We start from the raw sequence: 21,895 nt of genomic DNA on the forward strand, positions 1-21,895 counted from the left end.
CCCGAATATACCTTTTAGGGTCCATACACTCGCTGAGGTTCACCATCCTCGGTCCCATGCCTCCTTTCTGGTTCTTTTCCCATCCAACTGCTTTAGGACAATCTTAAGGCAAATAAAATACTAAGTTTAATGAAAGAAGGGAGAATAAAAAAAACAAACAAGTCAAGCAGTAAGCTTGCTTGAAAAATGGTCAACATTCACGACAGCCCACAGTGTTAAGCTTTTAGCTCACTTCTTTCCCACAGCCGTGCCAGGGCCTGCATTTCCGTCTATGTGTACAGCTGCTTCCTCATCTTCCTCAGCTACTGGCAATCTTGTTTAGAGACCACCACACTGGAGGATAGCGCGTATAGGAGCTTCTGAAACAGCCTTTAATTCTGGCCCAAGGTGCCTCAGTTTCCAATGTTACCGGAAGGTGCCCCTCAAAAAGACACGTGGAGTAGGTGTCGCCCCGTGGAGGGCTCTCTATCGAAGCAAGACAAACCGATGTAACTGCAGCACACTTTCCCTTGACATTCCTACGGCGAGTTGACCCTCTAAGTTCAGTGCCTCCCTCCTGTCCCCATCCTTGCCAAGTCCCTCTGGCTCAGCCTCTCAATACCTGTGCACAGACTGCAGTCCAAGGTGCCCGCGGCCCTCTGTTAGTTGCCCTCTCCTTTAAGGTCACCTTTATCTATTCTGAATTACCCCTCCCCTGACTTATCCATTCTCCACAGCCCTCTTTTAATCCCTGCTATAGAAGCCTCTGTAACTCCAATTCCAACAATTCCAGAAGTGCTCTCAACGGACGAGGATCCTGTGGCTAACCTGACTTAGAAATGCCTCTAATTTATAACTATATTTTATATCCAGTCCCCACCACCACCCAAATCTGAAGATTCACATTGCGCATGAGAGAGATACAAGGTCTAATCAGCCTGCAGAAAGAAACCACTTCATTTGGTTTGGGTTTACATTTCCCAAACTTACATGGCTCTCCTTATCTTCCTCCATCACTCTGTAACACCAATTAAAACCTCACAGGACACGTTCAGGGAAAGCTGCTCTATCCAATTATTACAAAAATCTTTTAAAGATCTCAGTTGCTCTGTACCACTCCTGCTACCTCCTCGCGTTAAGGAAAGGCTTACTGTCCTTGGTGGTGCCACAGCCTTATAGATCTCAGTGGGATGGGCCGCCCACTGTCTTCCAGCCCTGTATCTCAGGACCTCTTTCGTTCTCCCTTTCTCGCGGAATCTCTCAGTTCACAATAAAGCCTCAATTCCTAATCAGAGAATTCACCCAGAAACAACTTACCCTTCCAGCATCACCTCCAATGTCTGCCTTAAGTACCAGTCTCTGAAGGGACACAAACTCCTTGACTTAAAGATGTATTTTTAGTAGGTGGATTGTGTTTTTGCTGTGTTTTTGTAACTGTACACTGGTTTTCTTTGGCTATACTCCTACCCCACCCCTTTATTTTTACGGAGACAGGGTCTCGCTTTGTTGCCCACGTTAGAGAACAGTGGCATCGTCACAGCTCACTGCAGCCTGAAGCTCCATAATCAATAACTCCAGCCTAGGAGTTCTCCTGTTACAGATAAGAAATTCTAAGACAGAAAAAAAATACCATTTAAAATGAAAAGAGCTCCAAACTAAAACTCCACTGGGCTCGTGGCTCTAGTCCCACGTACTCAGAAGGCTAAGTCAGGAGGATCACCTGAGTCCAGGAGCTCAAGGCCAGACTAGACAACACGACAAGACCCCCATCTCTTTAAAAAGAACAAAAAGGCTAATAATGAAAAAATATTGACAATAACACTTAATTTACCATACTTCCCATATAAGCAATCCCCCTATAATATACCCCAAATTAACGAGAGGATTTTTTTAGGGGAGAATCAGGTGCCGTTCTCCCACAGCTCACCAACCAGGAGAAGCACATGAAGGGTTAGAGGGAAGTTGAATGAGGGGCTCTCCTTCCAGTCCCAGCACTAGCTGCTTCCTGTTTGCCGGGTGCCAGCTATGGAGAGTGGGTGCGGCTGCACCCAGAGGGAGCCAAAGAGGGATATTTAAAATAATACTTCATATGCTATTGTACCTATGGGGTATCTTAGAAATACTCAAAAGTACTACCATACTGATACCTTCAGCTCACATTATGATATAAAATAACTCTTCATAAAGTTTTATTTATTGTAAAATTTTATTTACAGCTAAGAGGGAAAATATTAATTTACATGAAAAACAAGTTCATTTGCCTTTCCTAAACTAAAAAAAATCTGCATTCACAATAGAAAAATATTTTCAAATGGAAATGTATAGAGGGTCCCAAATTTGAATATCAGCAGGGTCAAGCATTTAGCCTTACTACAGAGAGCAGCAAGTGAGAGTAACTCAGAGACTTTATGGTAAAAATGAAAAGTACCTCCCCGCAGGGTGGTCGGCAGGATTCAGTGAGCACCACTGGAAGGTGCCTGGCGAAACCAAACTCACATCACTTTTTAATTAACTCCCCTAGAGTATCTTTACGTATGGTTTAATAAAACCAAAGTATGGCATGTAAGCTGACAATATACAGATGCTATTTTAGAATGTGCCAGAAGAGGGTGCTAAATCCAATACAAATATCTAAAGACAGCAGAAAGGCAATGGATTTCTTAATGCTCTGAACTAAAAACAGCTTCCTCCTTTGACTGATCAAGCAGAGTATCCTGTCAATCTTTCCTAGAAGTCTGTTTAAAACATAAAGTGCCAGAGCATAGAATTGCTGATGAAACGTCGCCTGAGTCAATCCTGAATTCTTCTGACTTTTGCACTCCAGGAAAGACAACTCAGAAAAGATTTTGATAACCCCATCCCTGCTCTCCCCTCCCCTCCCTATGGATTAAAGAAAGAAATATGCCTTGGAACCATGGGGATGTTTCCAGGAACAACCTAACATAGGTGAAAGTTGCCTGGAGAGCATGTAAGTCATACAGACATGAGGGATTATCTCGGCAGGAGGTATAAGAGTACCCATCTTCACATGAGATGGGTAATCAGCGTAAAATAATATTTCTTAAGCACGTGTGGTATGCTAGACATTGTGCTTTGTCTTTGACACAGGATACAAATTCTTCATAAGGAACATTTCTTGAGTTGGCCATTAGTATCCTTATTTTAGTCAAACTTGAGTATGTATTCTATCTCTGTGAGATACAGAAATATACATATGTGTACACATGCAAAAATATATACACATACATACACGCATATATATCTCTATAGAGAAAATGTCTATCAGATTAAGTTTCTCAATTTACAAAACTAATAGCTGATGTCTTTCACATAGGATCAAATGAAAACAGTAAATGTGGAAGGAGAAAAGGCACTTTTACTGACTACTTTATTATATAGAGAATAGAATCCCACACAGCTTTAAGTACACAATAAATAAATACGTAAGTGCATTAATACTTCATCCTCCACAAATGGACAGGAATAGAGATTTTGTATTAAACAAAAATAAAAGTGAAAACTGTGTGGGGGAGGGAATCATCAAAACTAAAAACCTGGCTGGAGGAAATTTCCTAGGGACAATCTTTGCCTTTGTTCCAGTCTGAATAGCAGAGTGTGCCCTCTGTTCAAAGGAGGTGTCCGCACTGGCAAAGAAGGAGGAGTTGTACTTTTCTCTCCCTTCTGCTGCCATTGTGAAATAATGAAAGGAAAGGAAACCTGATTCATTTTTGATAAATGATAATTATATGCATTCTCAAAGACCGGCAAATTACCTGGGCTAAATGCCATTTCTGGAAGCTTCACTTCGAAGATGATGCTGTGGGCAATGTCTCTCGCCCCCTGCATGGTGCGGTCACGGAAGCAGAGGACTTCAACAGACTGGAAACTGCTACTCCTGTTGTCATACCCGGGATTTTTATTTATTTAATTTTTTTTTTAAGGGAAGAAAAAAAAGAGCTCACATAAGAGCTTCAGCAAAGAAGCTGGAGAGATTTCAATTCCCTGTAATTATGCCTCTCTGACACCCCTGGGGATGGCCTTCACTTTTGAGAGATTCTGAACATATTCACCTATGCTTCCTCCTTCCAAGTATTTAGAAGGAGGCTGAACAATGAAGTGCCTGTGATTTCATTCTAGGTGAATTGTATATAACAATCACATTGCAGATAAATAATTCAGACAAATGAATCTTTTAAATACAGGAAAAAAATGCTCACAAGACATTAAAAAAGAACCTTAAGACAAGGGTTCTTCTGGTTCCCTTTCTCTCCTTGTGAAACAGCACCTCAGTTAGATCAATAGTTATGAATCCTGTTTGCACTCTACAGACTTCCCACCTGGCTAATTACAGGTATCTCTCTAGGGAAAGATCTGTAATTCATCTATCTTCATAATTTTAAACATTTTTATGTAAGTAAAGCAGAGAAAGAAAACACAAATCCCAAATATAAAGGAGCCTGCCTCACGACTTCTCTCAGTCATTAACCACCCTCTTCAAAAGTAATAACTACTCTAACTTCTAAGCCTGTCCATTGCCTCTGCCTGTTTTGAATTTTATACAAATGAAATCACAGAATACGTATTCTTTGGAGTCTGGCTACTTCACTCAATATTGCATTTTTTAAGTTTACCCATGTTGATACAGCATCAGTAGCTCACTAACACTGGTGGCAGCGCGGCCTTCCATTGTAAGGGGCACTCTACAACGTATCCTTTATTTCATCATTGAAGGACATGTGGGTTATTCCCAGATTTTGGTTAAGAATAACATTGGCATACACATTCTTATATATGTGTTTTGCTTGTATTTACATAGGCATTTCCATGCATAATATACTTGATAATAACATCGCTGAGCCGTAGGTATTTTTAACTTTGGTAGATTGCCAGACATTTTTTCAGCAGAGTTCCAGTTGCTCCACGCCTTTTACAATACTTGGTATGGGCGTGTTTGTTAAGTCCTTTTGGTAGACATGTATTAGCATCTCACTGAGGTTTTTATTCTATTTCTTTGATGACTAATGATGTTGAGTATCTTTTAAAATATGTATCGACTTTTCAGATACCCACTGTTTTAATTATTAATATTTTAGGGTTAGAAAAAAAATGAAGGACAGTAATAAGAGGAAAATTCTCTCTGAAGGCAAACCAGATAGCTGAAAAGGAGGGCTTCAGAATTTCAGTGATAAGACCTCACCTTACCCTCGTCTAAAATCTCTTTAGCAGTATGATCTGGCCAAGGGCTCACTAGTCTGAAAATTGGGTTATGACTGATTTATTAATTTGTTATCTTGTTTTCATGCTATAAATGTAAAAATACATTTGGGGAAACAGACATACAGACAGAGGCAGACACGTTGTTGAAAACATACAAAGACAGACAGACACAGTCTTATAAATACCATCTGTGGGCTGCTAGGACCAAAACATTCCTCAAAGGCCATCCAGGGTACTGGGCTAAGTTACAGGGATCATATACACCAATTGTTATCTGTGAACAGAAGAGACTTTCGAGTGAGTCGAGTATCACATCAGATTCACAATGCAGACATTGCTCGTACTTCCTCTTCACGCTATATGCTTTCTGTAAAGAATTAACAATTACACACTTGGTAAAGGCCTAGAAGGAACCCAAGACAGCAGAAGGATCTCACACTGGACTAGAAAACTTCTTGATGAAAGGAGCTGTCCAATTCTTCCCCGCACCCCCTGTGCCTGGCTGAGAGTAAGAACTAGGTACATTTAGGAGGAAGAAAAGACTAGAAGGGAGACAGGGAAGGAGGGAGGACAGTCAACGGTCAGGGCTTATGTAGAGAAAAATCTTCCTTTAAAGAAATACAATGAAATAAAGGTGAAAATGACTATGTTAATGAGAAAATTAAAGAAGGGACATCACCATTTTAAGTCTATAGTCAGATCAAATTAAAAAGACAGTTGCCCTTGACTATGCTAACATAAACTTTCTTCCACTCCTTTTTCCACCCCTCCCCTCTAATCCTGACCTCCCTCTAGAAACTCTACTCAACTTAAAATACCATTTCTTCAGTGCAGACTTCCTTTGGCAGAAGTAGCCACTCTGGGGAGGAGGGTGGAGGGTCATAGTGTAGGGCACAGCTCTTGGGGCTGGGACACAACTATAAGAGGGACCGTACCTAACGAATGCAATCAGTGTAACCTAATTCTTTGTACCCTCCATGAATCCCAAATAATAATAAAAAAAAGTAGCCACTCTGTCCTCCTGGCTACCATAGCTCTTTGTAGATTACACGTAACTTTTTTTCACTTTTTCTACCTCCTTCCTCTCAAAGACAATGTATGCCCTGCACTCACATCTTGATTTCTAAATACCAATTCCCAAGAAAAGGAATAAGGGCTCCTAGGACACATTGCTAATCCCAGGCCTTAGGCAGGGAAAATGTAAACTGAGACTGGGGCATTTTGCAGTACCAGAAAATAAGAAGGTACTCAAATGGGGCCACACCATCCACAGCAGGGAGCCTCCTGCAAGGCTCTTAGTGGCCAAGGTGCAAACAACTGGAGCAAAAAAACAAGGTTGTGCTTGATTATAACCCAAAACATAAAACAAATATCTATGAGCCCACACTGATATAAATAATGGAATCAATGAGTGAAGGTGAAGGGCACAAGTTTTATCAGCTTTGAGCTAATCTTCCTGTTTCTGCAGAATGTGTCTGCTCAAGCAGCTAGCTCAGTTACGAAAGGGGGTGGGGAGATACCTTCAAACTGTTGGCCAAAAGTCAGTTTTAATATTTTTACAAAATGACCTCACATTCAGACAATTATTCCTTCAAGATTTCTAAACAGAACACATAGACGCTGCTCTCTTCTGGAGGAAAGGTAATCCTTCCCCTCCTGAGGACAGCTGGACTTAGTGACTCACTTACAGAGAAAAAAATGTAAATTTATAGTGGAGAAACCTGGCAAACCAAGTGATGGATTTAACATTATCAGAATGGCATGTGGATATCAGGTACCCTGGATATGATGTGGCAAAAGGGTGTTTCGCTCAGTGGGATTCTTTCCAAAAACCCATAACCCCAGGCTGATCACAAAAACATATCAGATAAACCTAAAGGAAGAGACCTTGTGAAAAAATAACTGAGCAGCTGATCTTGCCCACAGCCAAGATCACCAAAACTAAAGAAAGTCTGAGAAACTACTACAGACCAAGAGACTAAGACCTGACAATAAAGTGCAGTGTAGCACCCTGGATTGGATCCTGGAGCAGAAAGAGGATGGTACTGGGAAAATCCAAATAAAGTTTAGAGTTCATAGTAATGTGCTAATGTTGGCTTCCCAGTTTTGGCAAATGTACCGTAGTAATGTAAGGCGATAACATCAGAGAAAATCGAAATGGGGTGAAGGGAGATGGGAACTCTCTACACTATCTTTGCAATTATCTTCTATAAATCTAAAATTATTCCAAAATTTAAAAAAATAAGACAGTGAGCATCTAGGGAGCAGAGAGTATTAGTGAGAGACATTAATATGTAGCAGATACTCAGTGAATGTTTGTTGAACGATAAAAAGGAAGAATGGATAAATGGATGGATGGATGAGTGAGAGGAGGAGATGGATGGGAATTGGGGGAGAGGGAGGAAGGCTGGCAGAGAAACATAAATTAAGGCACAGCTTTCCTTTATAAGCACAGCATGGGTTAAATAAAAAGGTATGTTTTTGTTTAATCTACATCCGATTAGTTCTGTAAGGATGGAATCAGCCCCAATACTTTCACTTACTCCCCATGATACTTGGTGAGTGTCAGCCACAAAGCAGGAGCATATTCAGATTAAAAAAAAAAAAAAGAAAGAAAGAAAAGACTACCCACCATCTAGAGAGAACTACCATTAACATCTTGGTGTATAACCACCAATAACTTTATTTTTTGCATAAATATATTTTAATTACTGCAACTTTTCAACAAAAATGAGATCATGCTATAAATGTTTTATAGCTCTTATGCTGTAAACGCTCTTCCACGTCAATAAATGTTGTTCTACAACCACTGAGTATAGGGGCTGAATGGCATTCCATTGTATTGATGTACCAAACATTTTTCTATTTCTCTTTTTTTTTATTTTATTTTTTTGAGACAGAGTCTCCTACTCTGTCACCCGGGGTAGAGTGCTGTCACTTCATAGCTCACAGCAACCTCAAACTCTTGGGCTCAAGCGATTCTCTTGCCTCAGCCTCCCGAGTAGCTGGGACCATAGGTACCCACTACAACACCAAGCTAGTTTTTCTATTGTTACCAGAGGGGGGGGTCTCACTCTTGCTCAGACTGGTCTAAAACTCCTGAGCTCAAGCAATCCCCTCACCTCAGCCTTACAGAGTGCTGGGATTATAGGTGTGAGCCACCATACCAGGCCTCTATTTCCTTTGGAAGGACAATTAAGCAGTCTTCATGTATGCTCAATAAATCTCTGAAATGAATTTCACTATTATCAGGTAATTGATTATTTCAAAGACATTCCTTAAAAATATTTGTTACCTTCTGTTATATGACATTTTCATATTTCTAAAATTGAAGGTTTTTCTGTCCAGATGCATTTCCATGTCTAAAATGTAGACAGATTCACATTTCATACAAACAAGTTCATATTTATGGTTAATCAGTCAGGAAATACAGGGTATATTTACTTGATATTTCTTTTTCCACAGGGAGATAAAACATTATCAACACCCAGGAAACCTTTAAAGATAGAGCTTACCAAGACTACTCTCAGCAGCCTCTTGCTAAATGAGAAGCCTACGGCAGCAGCTTTTAAATCAAAATCATGGGAGATAGAATAGTACCTATTTCACCAAGTTGTAGCAAGGATTAAATGAGCTGATACTGAACATGAGAAGTTCTTGCGCATACACAATGCTACTAACAACATTATCATTGACAGACTCAGAATCTTCAGTGGTGAGCCCAGCCATCCATGTCTTTATCTGTATCAAGCTTCTAGGTAATCCTGATGCAGCTGGTCCAGTCCATGGACTTGAATTTGGGAGCCATTTGAGAAGGTGGTCTCATAGATGGGGAAAAAAAAAAAAATCTCTGGGCTACTTTTTATTATCTCAAAAACTCTGGACTGGCTCTGTGTCTTCCCATGTCCCTCAAAATGTGGCCCAGGCATCAGCAGCCTGCATGTATAAGCCTCTCCTGGGAGGACCCCTCCCCAGGCCTGCTAGATCAGAGTCTGTATTTTAAAAAGAACTCAGGATATTCTTATGCCCACAATGGTTCAGACGCACTGCTCTGATTCTCAACCCTCTATTGCCATGGTTCTCAAACTTGAACATGCTTGGGCACTACCGGGAAGCTTTCAAAATTACTACACTGGGTGAATGCCACTTCCAGAGGTTCTGATTTAATTGGTCTGGGATTCAACTTGAGCACTAGTTGTTTTAAAAGATTCCCCAGGGGACTCTAATGTGCAAGCAGGTTGCAAATGCCTGCTTAATAATCTGCAGCAGAGTTTCTCCAAGTGTGGTCTACCACAGACCACCTGCATCAGGATTGCACAGAAGCTTTATGAAATTGCACAACCTCAAGGCCAGCCACAGTGGTTCACACCTATAATCCTAGCACTCTGGGAGGCCAGGGCAGGTAGATTGCTTGAGCTCAGAAGTTTGAGTCCAGCCTGAGCAAAAGTGAAACCCCCTCTCTGAAAATAGACTGTGTTGTGGTGGGTGCCTGTAGTCCCAGCTACTTGGGAGACTGAGGCAAGAAGATCGCTTGAGCCCAAGAGTTTGAGGTTGCTGTAAGCTATGATGTAACAGCACTCTACTGAGGGCAACTAAGTAAAACTTTGTCTCAATAAAAAAAAAAAAAAAAAGAAAAAGACATTGCACAACCTCTCTGCCCTCACATACACACACACACACACACACACACGCCCCTCCAATCTCATCCCGGATCTCTCTAGGTAGCAATAGCTAGGGAACACCCATGTGATTTTACTGTACATCATTGCACCCCGCCCCCGAGTCTTCAAATAGTATTCATTGCACCCTACATTTTTTTCCACATTCTGACTGATAATTTGTTGATCCACTTTCCTGATTCAAGTCACAATAGATGATAAAATGCACTTTCAAACTCAGCATAAAAAACAGGGATAAACACAAATTCATATACATAATAATTGTAAGAAATTCCTGATTTTAGAAAAATTAAAATATGGGTCAGGTGTGGTGGCTCACACCTGTAATCCTAGCATTCTGGGAGTTTGAGGTGGGTGGATTGCCTAAGCTTAAGAGTTCAAAAGAGAGAGAGAGAGACCCTGTCTCTGCTAAAAAAAAAAAACAACAGAAAAACTAGCCAGGCATTGTGGCAGGTGCCTGCAGTCACAACTACTCGGGAGACTGAGGCAAGAGGATCACTTGAGCCCCGGAGTTTGAGGTTGCTGTGAGCTACGATGCCACAGCACTCTATCCAGGGCGACAGAGTAAAATTCTGTCTCAATTAAAAAAAAAAAAAAAAAGAAAGAAAGAAAGAAAAGAAATAGCAAAACATGAAGAAAAAAGAATTTGTATTTTAGAATGGAGAAAATACAGGATGCATTTCATATATCTGTTTCTCTTGCTGGACTAGAAGCTCTGTGAGGGCAGAAACAGCATCTGTTACAGCCACCTTTCCAGCACAGTATCCAATGCCCAGCAAATATCTACTCAACAGATGAATTTGTAAATTCCTCCAGGCTGCAATATAAGGAACCCTCTTTCCCAACACCCTGTCAAGCAGCTAGAGGGGGAAGGTGATATCTGACTGCCACAGACCTGTAGCTTCCACACAAAACCATGATGTAGCATCTCAGCAACTTCCTTTTCCTTCCCTCTTTCCTTTTTCGACATTATACCTTCTCTATTCAATGACATTTTAACACTGGGATTCTTCTGGGTCAGAATGGGAGAATATGATTAAGAAGATTTCCTATGGGAAGAAGGGAACTCTGAGAATGCCATCCCTAGCTAAAGGCTTCCTCTGAACTACGGATTGTCTTCCTTAAACTCTTTGGATCCAGCTGGCCGCCTATGATGTCCAGGGACATCATTTTACTATGTTTCCCTCCATTAACTGTGATAAAAAACATCTGCCAAACTACATTTACTAAGTGATCATCTCTTCAACTTTACATTGATTTCATCCATAAAAAGCATTTACAACTCTATCCAGCATGAAAACAAAAAAAAAAAGGGGGGGGGGGAGAAACTGACATTCCTACTCCCATGATGCTGAAACAGCTTATAATAAAGAAAATGGCCTGACACTGGCTAGACAGTCAGCAGCTATGTGTTCTAATTCCGCAGCTAATTGACTCTAAAACCCTGGGGGAAGTTCTTCCCTCACTTTAAAATGAAAGGGTTGAATCATTACATCTCATAGGATTCTTCAGAACTTTAGAGAACATTCAAGAGGAAAAAGCCCTATGTAGGTCACAAAACAACTCAGACTATATTAAAGCTCAATCTTAGGGTGGCGCCTGTGGCTCAAGGAGTAGGGTGCCGGTCCCATATGCTGGAGGTGGTGGGTTCAAACCCAGCCCCAGCCAAAAACCACAAAAAAACAAAAAGCTCAATCTTATAGGGCAGCTAGAGGCTGCTCAATGGGTTATTTAGGAAGAATATAGGCAGTATCAGTCTAGAAAACATTATTCGTATACAGATGCCAAGTTTCAATTTCCTTTCTTTCTATTTTTCTAAGACAGAATCTCACTCTGTCGCCCTGGGTAGAGTGCTGTGGCATCATAGCTCACTGCAACCTCAAACTCCTGGGTTTAAGTGATCTTCCTGTCTCAGCCTCCCAAGTAGCTAGGACTATGGGCGCCCACCCCAACACCTGGCTAGTTTTTCTATGTTTAGTAGAGACAGGGTTTTGCTGTTGCTCAGGCGATCCACCCATGGGCATCCTACAGTGTTTGGATTACAGGCATGAGCTACCATGCCTGGCTCTGAGTTTCAATTTTCAAATCGGATTCCATAAGCAAGGGCTCTTACCAAATGTCCTGGGTCACTTACTCTTATGTGACCTGTAGCAAGTTACTTAACCTCTCTATGCCTTAATCTTCTCATCTATAGGGCAACTTTTACCTATACTTAGCACAGAGACTAGAAACTATAATTAGAATCTCTTATGTAATAACTTCACTGACCTCTTTGTTCAGTTCTATCCATCCCCATTACAGTCAAGGGTCACTTGACAGAGATGCATTCTGAGAAAAGGGTCACTGGGTAGTTTCATCACTGTACAAACATCATAGAATGTACTTACACAGACCTAGATGGTATAGCCCACTACTCTTAGTTATAAGCCTGCACAGCATGTGACTGCAGGCAACTGCAACACAACATATCTAAACACAGAAAAGGCACAGTAAAGAGACCGTATTATAATCTTACAGGACCGCTGCCACACGGGCAGTTTGTTGTTGACTCAAATGTCGTTATGCAGTTCATGACTGTACCTAGCTAACTGTCTTCTGTTTCAAGGTTATCTTTTCTTAAATGGCAGAAAAAAGAAGGGGGTAAATTCTAGTTTATCAAATATTCTCTGGCTCTAGGTTTTATCATCTGTAAATGTAGAATTGAGACTAAATGATATTAGATTATATATCGAATTAAAATATTTATTAGATGCTATATGTGGATGCCTAAGTTCAAAGATTAAGCATAATTCTTTGACATCAAGAACAAAGGCCAATGGGGTAGAAACGTAATAAGACAAATTTTTTAAGCAGAAAAGTCTAGGAATGTTTTTCAGAGCAGCCTGACCTAAACTGAGCTACATAGAGCAGAAATAATCTGCTAAGGAAGAAAATCTATCATTTATCCATGAAGAGAAGTCAGCTCGAAGATGCTTTAAGGCAATATTCCTACCCATATGACACGGGTGCAGAAGGCATGCATCAAATGGGAAAATGACAGAATCCATCTGACACCAGACTGAACATCATTTAATCTTTCTTTGATGATTCAAAAGTGACTCCCAAATTGCTAAGTGGTTTAGGAACCAACATTTCACCCTCAAGCATGATATGAATTAGTTGGGACAATGCTAGGTAAGCCAACTTATTATGAGTAAACAGAAAAAAAATTTTAATGGCTTTCATAAATAATCACTGGGTGGGAGTTCTGGACTTTATAACTGACTTTGCTCAATGAACTTGGGAAAAGCACTTCTGAAAGAAGCAAAACATGATTGAAGAAAAACTTTGTTTAGAAGGTTTATGAAATTGAAATAAATGTTCCTTCCTACTTGGCTGAGAGCAAACAACTCACTGAAATCATCCAGCCATGATCTGGCTATAATCCACCAAGCAAGTTGCTGAAAAAAGTACCAAGTGAGAAAGAGAAAAATAACTAAATTGTCAACTTGAGTGTCTTCAGCTAAAATTTCCACAATGGTTCAATAAAACATGTTTATCTGACAAACTGCTATCTTTATTATCCAAACAGTGGTCCCAATGCTTTACATTCTTGCCATAACAGGAAATGCACACAAGAGATTACATTTTTTAAAAATATGGTGAAAAAGTAAATACTGAATGCACATCCAAGTCACAGACAGCTGCCAAGACACAGAGAGATTGCTAAGTGAAGAAAGAGCCCAACTAATAGCATATAAATTGCTGCGCCTTCGCTACTGCTCTTGTTCACAGATTTGAAAGCCCTAAAATTAAAGGCTAATGTTGGGGAAATTACAAAACATTTCCCAAACATTCAATTTTCAATAACTACTCTGAGGAAAAGTAGAAGAGTCAAGCAAGCTTTCCCAAAAGGCTGGCCAATGGGATAGCACTGTGGGTTGTTTTTAATATAATCTTAAGAACTGGCCTGAAGGATGACCGCTGGAGAACGCGGTGCCAAGGTGACCAGTAGTGGAACCACCATTTCATTGAGAGAAGTCGTGTAAGAACTTAAACAAAGCCCATTTTCAACCTACCAAACGTGTAAAGCTGTATAACATCTGATGCTGGGACGGATACACAGTTGGCAGGAGGTAAACTGGCAGTGGTTTGGGGCAGCAGTGGTGTAGGGGAGCTGGCTCACTCAGGCTTGTGAGAGCCAACTGTTACTATCTCTTCCCATTCTGTGATTTCACATTGGGAGCTCCAAAGTGGCCATGGTAGGAGTACTGACACCTCAGAAATCAGCAAGCAGCATGAATCAGGGCTCCCCTGGCCCATAAGAGATGGTTCTTAAAAGCTTATCAGCACACCACCGATCATAAACCTTAAAATGTTAAAATTCTTTAACCCAGTAATTCTACATCCATCTAGAAATCTTTTCTAAGGAAACAATTCAAAATATGAGGGATTAGGAAGGAAGGCAAGAAAGGAAAATTTTCATGCTCAAAGTAGCTCCTGACAGTAAAGACTTATGAGTGACCTAAATGTCAAAAACTTAATAAAGACACCATCATAAATCCATTAAAAAGGACGCTGGCGTAGAGTGCAATACTATTCAACTAAAATGCTACAATAAAAATAATACCACACAATCTTAGTTTTTTTAAATGTGTAGAAAAACATTAGAAGGAAATATACAAAAGAAAATACTAAAAAAAATAATCTCCGAATTTAAAATAGCTGAAGATGTTTGTGAGATTTTTAAAAACTGATACTAATAAGACGGATGAATGGAGCCTGGCCTAGTGCAGTTCATTTGTTTGCCAATATTCCCCAAAATGGTCACACATTGGTCACACAGCATTTTTTTTCAAACAACAAGTGATGAGCTATTTGTGATTCTTTTTTTTTTTTTTGTAGAGACAGAGCCCTCGGTAGAGTGCCGTGGTGTCACACGGCTCACAGCAACCTCTAACTCTTAGGCTTAAGCGATTCTCTTGCCTCAGTCTCCTGAGCAGCTGGGACTACAGGCGCCCGCCACAATGCCCGGCTATTTTTTTGTTGTTGCAGTTTGGCCGGGGCTGGGTTTGAACCCGCCACCCTCGGCATATGGGGCCGGCGCCCTACCCACTGAGCCACAGGCGCCGCCCAACTATTTGTGATTCTTAAATCATTTCTTGGGCCACAACCAGACTTTTTCAAAAAGACAAAATTGAATAAAGGAAAATACTGTTTTATGAAAGTGTTGTTTCAGTTATAACTGTGTGTGTATACATTTAAAGGCGTATGAGCACTGTGCTATACTGTAACAGGTACTTTTAACTACAAGTGACAAAGAAGTTTGGCACCGAGCAATCACATTAATAACTATGTCATCCAAGAAATGAGAAGAAGCCAATCACAGATGCGTCTGCTTTTAATCTTTAACTTGAAGAAGCACCATGAGTGACTGAGTAAAACCTCTGTGGATGTGCTGGACCACTGAACTGGTGACCCTGCCTGTCTCGCAGTTTCAGGTGTGGCTTATCTTACAGGTGGACCACTTCTGATTTCTTCAAGTTTTTTGAAAAACAAAAAGGCAACAAAGTTTCCCTTTCTTTGGTAAAGCCAGAGGTGGCTGCATGACTCAAGGCCTTAAAATTTCAATTTTTTTTTTTTTTTGTAGAGACAAGAGTGTCACTTTATGGCCCTCGCTAGAGTGCCATGGCATCACACAGCTCACAGCAACCTCCAACTCCTGGGCTCAAGCGATTCTCCTGCCTCAGCCTCCCGAGTAGCTGGGACTACAGGTACCCGCCACAACGCCCAGCTATTTTTTGGTTGTAGTTCAGCCAGGGCGTCACCCTCAGTATATGGGGCCGGCACCCCACCAACTGAGCCACAGGCGCCGCCTCATTTTTATGGAATAGCTGGACACTGGGGCTAATCCAAAGAAATTTCCCTTTGATAATGAAAACTGACAAACTTATTCTAACACTGTGGGAACAATTAGGACATGTGAGTAAAACTTAATGAGGCTTGTTTACATCCACCAACTATTAATTCTCACAGCAACCTACAAGCAAGGGCGTGTCACTACTCAGTTGCTTGTACATGCTGAGGAAACCACCTAAGTTGCAGTTGGGACCTGAGTCTGGCCTTCCAACTCTACCCCACTACGCTATGAGCTTTTCCCATATAGGAAACATTCTGACTGTAAGGAGATAAGGTAATTCACATGTGAAGCAGTTTCCACTCCCTAGCCACTCTTCCATTCTTACCTATAAAATGGGACGACGCTGCTCACTTTGCAAGGTGTCACAAGGAATAGCAATAACACGTGAGAGTGTGTGTGTCCACTCCATGCTGGGCACATGGTCAGACTCCACACGGCAGCCACAGCTGTTGGTGGCTGGCACCGTACTCTCTTTAGGGGCAAGTATCCACTCCTACATGGCCAGCCAAGGCTCACACAAGAGTGAACGGCACCTCTGGATGCAAAGGTCCCACTCTGACATGGAACAGAGATGACCCACTCCCCTCCTGACCGCAGCAACCCGTGGACTCCCTCCCAAGCAGGCTAACTCCTACTTATGGAACAGCTGGACGCTTGTCTCCCTTCATCTTCCTCCAAGTCAGGGCCCCTAAAGGTCTTGGTGGTCTGTGGACCCCCTGACATTAGATGTACAACCATGTGCAGAGGTGTTATTTTTCTGGAGTGAGGATCTGTTTCTTCCACCAAATGTTCAAAGAGCTCAGGCATTTACACCACCCCCACCCCAAATTGCGAACTGCTGCTATACATTACCTGCTGGAGATCACATACACATCCCCTACGTTCTCTAGACACGAGTTCTTAGGACTCACTAGACATAAACATTAGGTGCACGGACGGTCTGAGAATGCCTTTGAAAACCACACGGCCTTAACCAGACAAGAGAATGCTCAAAATAAGCCACACTAGGAGCCACTTGCTATCACTGAAGGCCTACTGTGTGCCAGGAACTGACTAGGTGCTTCCCATGTGCACCTCCTGCCCTCACCATGCATTCATGCGTGGATTCCTTCTTTCATCCTCTTTTACACACAAGGAAGAATGCTACGGGATACAGACAGAATGGTGGGAAACCAAAGACAGGGTACCTGCCCTGGCAGAGCTTACGTTAAAGTGACAGAAAAGATATTAATCCATTATCACTCAAGAAAATGTAGAATTACAATTGTGTAAAATACACAAAAAAAGGATATGCAGGACTATGCAAGCTCATAACAGAAGGAATAAACCTTTCTGGCAAGGTCAGAGAAGGTTTCCTTGAGAAAATAATGATTGAGTTTAAATTTGAAGAAAGAATAAGCACTAACAGAGCAAAGGGGACTACAAGTGGATGGGGAGCAGAAGTGGGGAAAGAGGAGGGTATTCCAGGCAAAGGCATGTGCAAAAGCCCTGTGGCAGAGAACACGGAATGACCTGGGGCGGCATCTAAACGGAGGCCAGGCCATATAGGCTCTTGTATGGCCTAGTGAAGAATGCAGTTCCTACTCCTAGAACACAGGGACAACACTCAGGTGTCTCGTTCCAGGAACAACATGAGCAGATGAGCTTTTCCAAATAAAAAGGCAGGGATGATGTGGGAATGGGTTAGAGAGAGGCCAGAGGGGACACAAAGCAGAAGACAGACAATAGCAGCTGAGACCGGGTGGTGGCAGGAGAAATGCAAAGGCGCAGACTGAGAGGCGTTCAGGACGTGAAATCCACAGGCCGTGGGCTGGGAGGGGACAGAGAGATGGCCTGCAGGCGGCAGGGGCAAAGATTTTGAGTTCAATGTGGACACGCTGAATTTGAGGTGCTGGAGAAGGTGCACGGGCAGCTGGGTAAAGTGATCTGGGGTCCAGGGGGAGATTCATGCTGGTGGGAGAAAACTGAGTCACTGGTAAGGAAGCAGTTACAGGAGTCATGGGCACAAGGAGATCACTCAGAAGAGCAAACAGGACGAGAAGAGGGAAACATGGAGGGATGCCAACATTTCTCCATCTTGCACGTGAGAGCAACAGGCTCACAGAAGAGCACTGACTTCTTAGAGATCAAAGTGTCAGTACGAGGAGGCAGAAAATAGAACAAAACACAGAGCCAGGGCCCAACCGCAGGAGTTCATGCTGGAGAGAATGCCTATGTTTGGAAGAAGAGGGTGAAAACCTTCAAAGAAATATCATGACTCAAAAAACACTAACGGGAAACTGGACTTACACCGCAGATGGAAAGTCAGATGAAAGACCGCAGAGGGTAAGCTAGATGAGTGCAATAAAACCAGGAACGTCTTGAAGTGAGGTCTAGATTTCACAGAAATCTTTTCTTCGGGGTTCTGCCCAAATCCTGCTTTTCCCTCAAAGCCACCTTTGATCATATTAGTTCACAATTACCTGCTCCTCGTCTCAAATTTCCCACTTTGCATCCTCCCACATGTCAGGCATTACACTCAGTGTGGAGGATTCAGAGTGGAGTAAAACAAGGATTCTGTGCTAAGGGTGCTTGCAGGCTGAGGGACCCGGGGCATGAAGATGTGCAACCAACAGTCACTTTGGTGCTCAGTTGGCGCGAGGAGGGACATGAACCAGGGCAAGGAATCAGCCAGAGCTTCTGGGGAAAGAATCCGAAAGGTGAGTGAGACACCAGCCAGATGACGGAAGGGAGAGAGACAGAAAGGCTGGTCTGTGGGCAGAGTGATGATGGGGGAAACGTGCAGCATTTGGAGGGCCCCAGTGTTGCGAGATCGCAGGATGTATCTTGGGGAACATCAGTTGAGACCGGAGTGATGGGCAGGGGCCTGATCTTAAGAGGCCTTGAATGCCAAGCGAAAGAGTCTGAACTTAATCCTGAAGTCAACAGAAACCCTAGAAGGATTTTAAGTAGAAGAGTGATGTAATCAAAACCACAGGTTAGAAAATGCATTTGGGCAGCAGTGTGGAGGAGGGATGAGGACATTCCGGATCACAGGTAGGGGAGGTCAGCCAGGAAACCGTGAAATTCCTATGAGGCCATCAAGCTGTACAGGGAAGAGACAAACAACCAAAGTATCATCTATAATTCTGTACCATTTCTTTGGCCCTTTTTTTCCCATTACTGGAATTTCTAGTTCACTTTCCACAGGTATTTCTGGCTCATTAGGAAGTGCTCCACACAAGTGCTGAGTAATTCCACGGTTTCCTGAGATACGACTCTGACCCAGAGAACGACAATGCGCCTGAAGTCGGCAGGCAGTTGATCTCAGGGACAGGGCACTGGTAAGTATCCCAGAGCAGTTCAGAGGAGACCACCCCAAGGATTTGTGAATAAATCTTTCAAAATATGCTGCTCTTAGAAACGAAAGAAAGTAGATTCATATTGAACACGTGCTATGTGCTGTGCATTTTATTAACATTATCCTTGCAAGGAGGTAGTATTAATAGCACTTAACAGATAATTGTGATGAAGAGAGATTATGCCATTTTCCCAAGGTCACACAGCTACCAAGAGGCCACACTGTCCAATCCAGATCTACTTGATTCCACAGGTCAAGCAGGGACTGCCTCCACTCACGCAAACAATGGGAAAGGGAGTGATGGAAAGGCTTTAGAATTAGAAAATCTGGACATGTGACTTTGAGTCTCATTTTCCTCAAATAGAAAATGCAGGCACTCAAAACACTGATTTCCTAGTTATAATGAAAAGATCAAATATGTGGCCCTTTAAATTGTAAAGCTTTCTATGAATTAGCTGCACTCTGAGGGAGGACCACAGATCTACCATACACAATCTGACCTACAGGTGCTCTCAAACACAGGCCAACTAATCCTGCCTGCTATTACACCAGACTGCCCATCTGTGACCGCGATACTAAATTCCCTATAGTTCTATGAAATACGTGGGGAAAAAGAACTTTAATAAGAATTCAATGCTCAGTCCTCAATTTAAAAAGGGCTTCCTCTGAAAACATTAATAAAACACTAATGCAGTTGATTAAAAAATGTGCTTAAAAAAGACATCCTAAGTTCAGGAATAATCAGAGCATCAGTTAGAGGCCTCTCTCTTTTCAGCTCTGATGTATTAACATGGATATTGAAATTATTCTACTTGGCTCCACAACTTCATAATACTCATCAGTCTTTTACTTTAAATTCGTAATCTCTTGTAAATTGTCTTAACTTACTTTTAATTCATAATCTCCTGTAAATTGTCTTAACTTACTTTGTATCTGATCACTTCTAAAAGACACTTACAGTACTCTTGCATTCATTCAGAAGAATTTTATTGAGGGCCTCAGACAAGTCCTGGACACTATACAGACACAGTCTAATAAGGTACAGAAGGAATCTGTACAAGTTCCTACACCTGTAAATGAGAATCAGTTAGTAAATGCAGCAAGTTCAGACAGGGATAGACCAGGGATGGCCACATCCATGAAAATGCTTCATGGTGGAGGCAGAATTTCAATAAAGAAAGAACATTTCTTAGGATTTTTATAGGTAGAATATTTTAGGAAGATGACATAAAATGAGAATATTTTAGGAAGAAGACAGAAGATGAAAGAAGAAAAGAAATAACAAAAGTTTAAGTATATTTGATTGAAGGAGTGGGAATGTGGTGAAAAACAGATAAGCTCAGCTGGAGCAATGGTTTATAAGGAAAACAGTTGAAGATGAAGCAGAAAAGGTGGCTTGGGGAAAGAAGAAAGACATCAGTAGGCTGGTGGTCAGTGAATGATACAGTAAATCCAAGTAGTTAGAGGAAGATTCTTCTGGAGTGGTGCTGTGCAAGATGGAAGCAAGATGCTATCCAGAAGTGAGATAATGGGGACGTGGATGACAGGATAGCTCTAGGAATGGAAACGAAAACACAGATGTTTTACAAATTAAATGTATCAGGAGGGAAGCTGAAATAACTTTAGCATTAATAGGAATTGAGGAATCCAAAATTAGTCTGAGCTGTAATGGAGCTAGAAAAATCTGGAGGAGCTGATTTGGGAAGTGCATGGGTGGAAAGGGGAGAGATAAAGAAATGTTCTGAGATATCTTTGGAAGGGCTACGGAAATCTAAAGAAGTTTGAATTTTGCAGTGGTCAAATTTTTTTTTAACCAGACCAGATAATAAATGATACTCAAAGTTTCTCTGACCTTTGTCCTTTGACCTTGGAAGAAATCACTGTAGTGCTTAAGCAAGGAAACCAGCACCATGTTCTCATCATACTTGATTAAGAAGTAAGGAAGGGCTGTGACTCCTTCTGTTTGACAAAGATTGTCGTATGCACACTCAAGGGCATGAATCTGAAAACAGGAAACATTAAGTTATTCTAATTACATACCTAGTTCTGGGCTGAAAAGTAACAAAAAGTAAAAGGTACCTTAAAGCCAAAAGACTGGAAATGACAGCTCATTCCTGTTACGCTACTATAGCAAGTGAACGTAAAAGTGCCCCAAAGTAATACCATTTAACTTTTAGATAACACTTTCCAGGTGTGTGGTGGTACACGTTAGATGGGCACAAAGGGACGTGCTAACGTACAGGACAGTGGTTCTTAAGCTGTCAAGCACAGAGGTTGAAAGAGGGAACCAAATACTGTTTCTCTCCCGCAAAAAACCCAACATAAATCTACCATTGACGAATTTTACCCTGAACTCTTCCATAATCTTTAAGAGCTTTATTGAGGTATAATTCACATACCATATAATTCACTAATTTAAAGGACATATTTCAATGTATTTTCAAAGGACTGTGTTGCCATTACTGTGATAATTTTAGAACAATTTTTCCTTGATAAAAGAAACCAATACCCACCAGCAGTCAATCCCTATGCAAAATCCATTTTCCCTACTTGTGTTTTTTCCTTAGGAAATTAGTTCCACAAAACCACAACCAGGAATTTGTACTAAATTTTTCTTAAAAATCAATAATGGCTGCTCCCTGGCTTCAGCATTCAGTGTTTTAGTGATGAATGTGCTTCAGGAATTCAAATCATCCTGACATCTTTATTTGCACAACAATCAGAATTCTCTAGTTTGGGAAAGTCTCTGTTCTACCAGCCTAATTACTTTAATTGCTCTTT

The 21,895-nt window shown here is 41.5% G+C and overlaps 1 protein-coding gene across 3 annotated transcripts in view; it reads right to left on the reverse strand.

The window, feature by feature from the left end:
• Positions 1-21,895, reverse strand: part of ATG7 (autophagy related 7) — a 273,640-nt gene that overhangs the window by 208,249 nt on the left and 43,496 nt on the right. For all 3 annotated transcript variants that reach the window (XM_053600407.1, XM_053600408.1, XM_053600406.1), the window contains exons 7-10: positions 20,967-21,116; positions 5,382-5,470; positions 3,753-3,874; positions 12-102 (exon numbers count right to left, since the gene is read on the reverse strand). In XM_053600407.1, the coding sequence (XP_053456382.1) occupies positions 12-102; positions 3,753-3,874; positions 5,382-5,470; positions 20,967-21,116 (452 nt within the window). The remainder of the gene's footprint in view (positions 1-11; positions 103-3,752; positions 3,875-5,381; positions 5,471-20,966; positions 21,117-21,895) is intronic.

This window comes from Nycticebus coucang, chromosome 8 (assembly GCF_027406575.1).
Source record: "Nycticebus coucang isolate mNycCou1 chromosome 8, mNycCou1.pri, whole genome shotgun sequence".
In the NCBI taxonomy this organism is placed as follows: domain Eukaryota; kingdom Metazoa; phylum Chordata; class Mammalia; order Primates; family Lorisidae; genus Nycticebus; species Nycticebus coucang.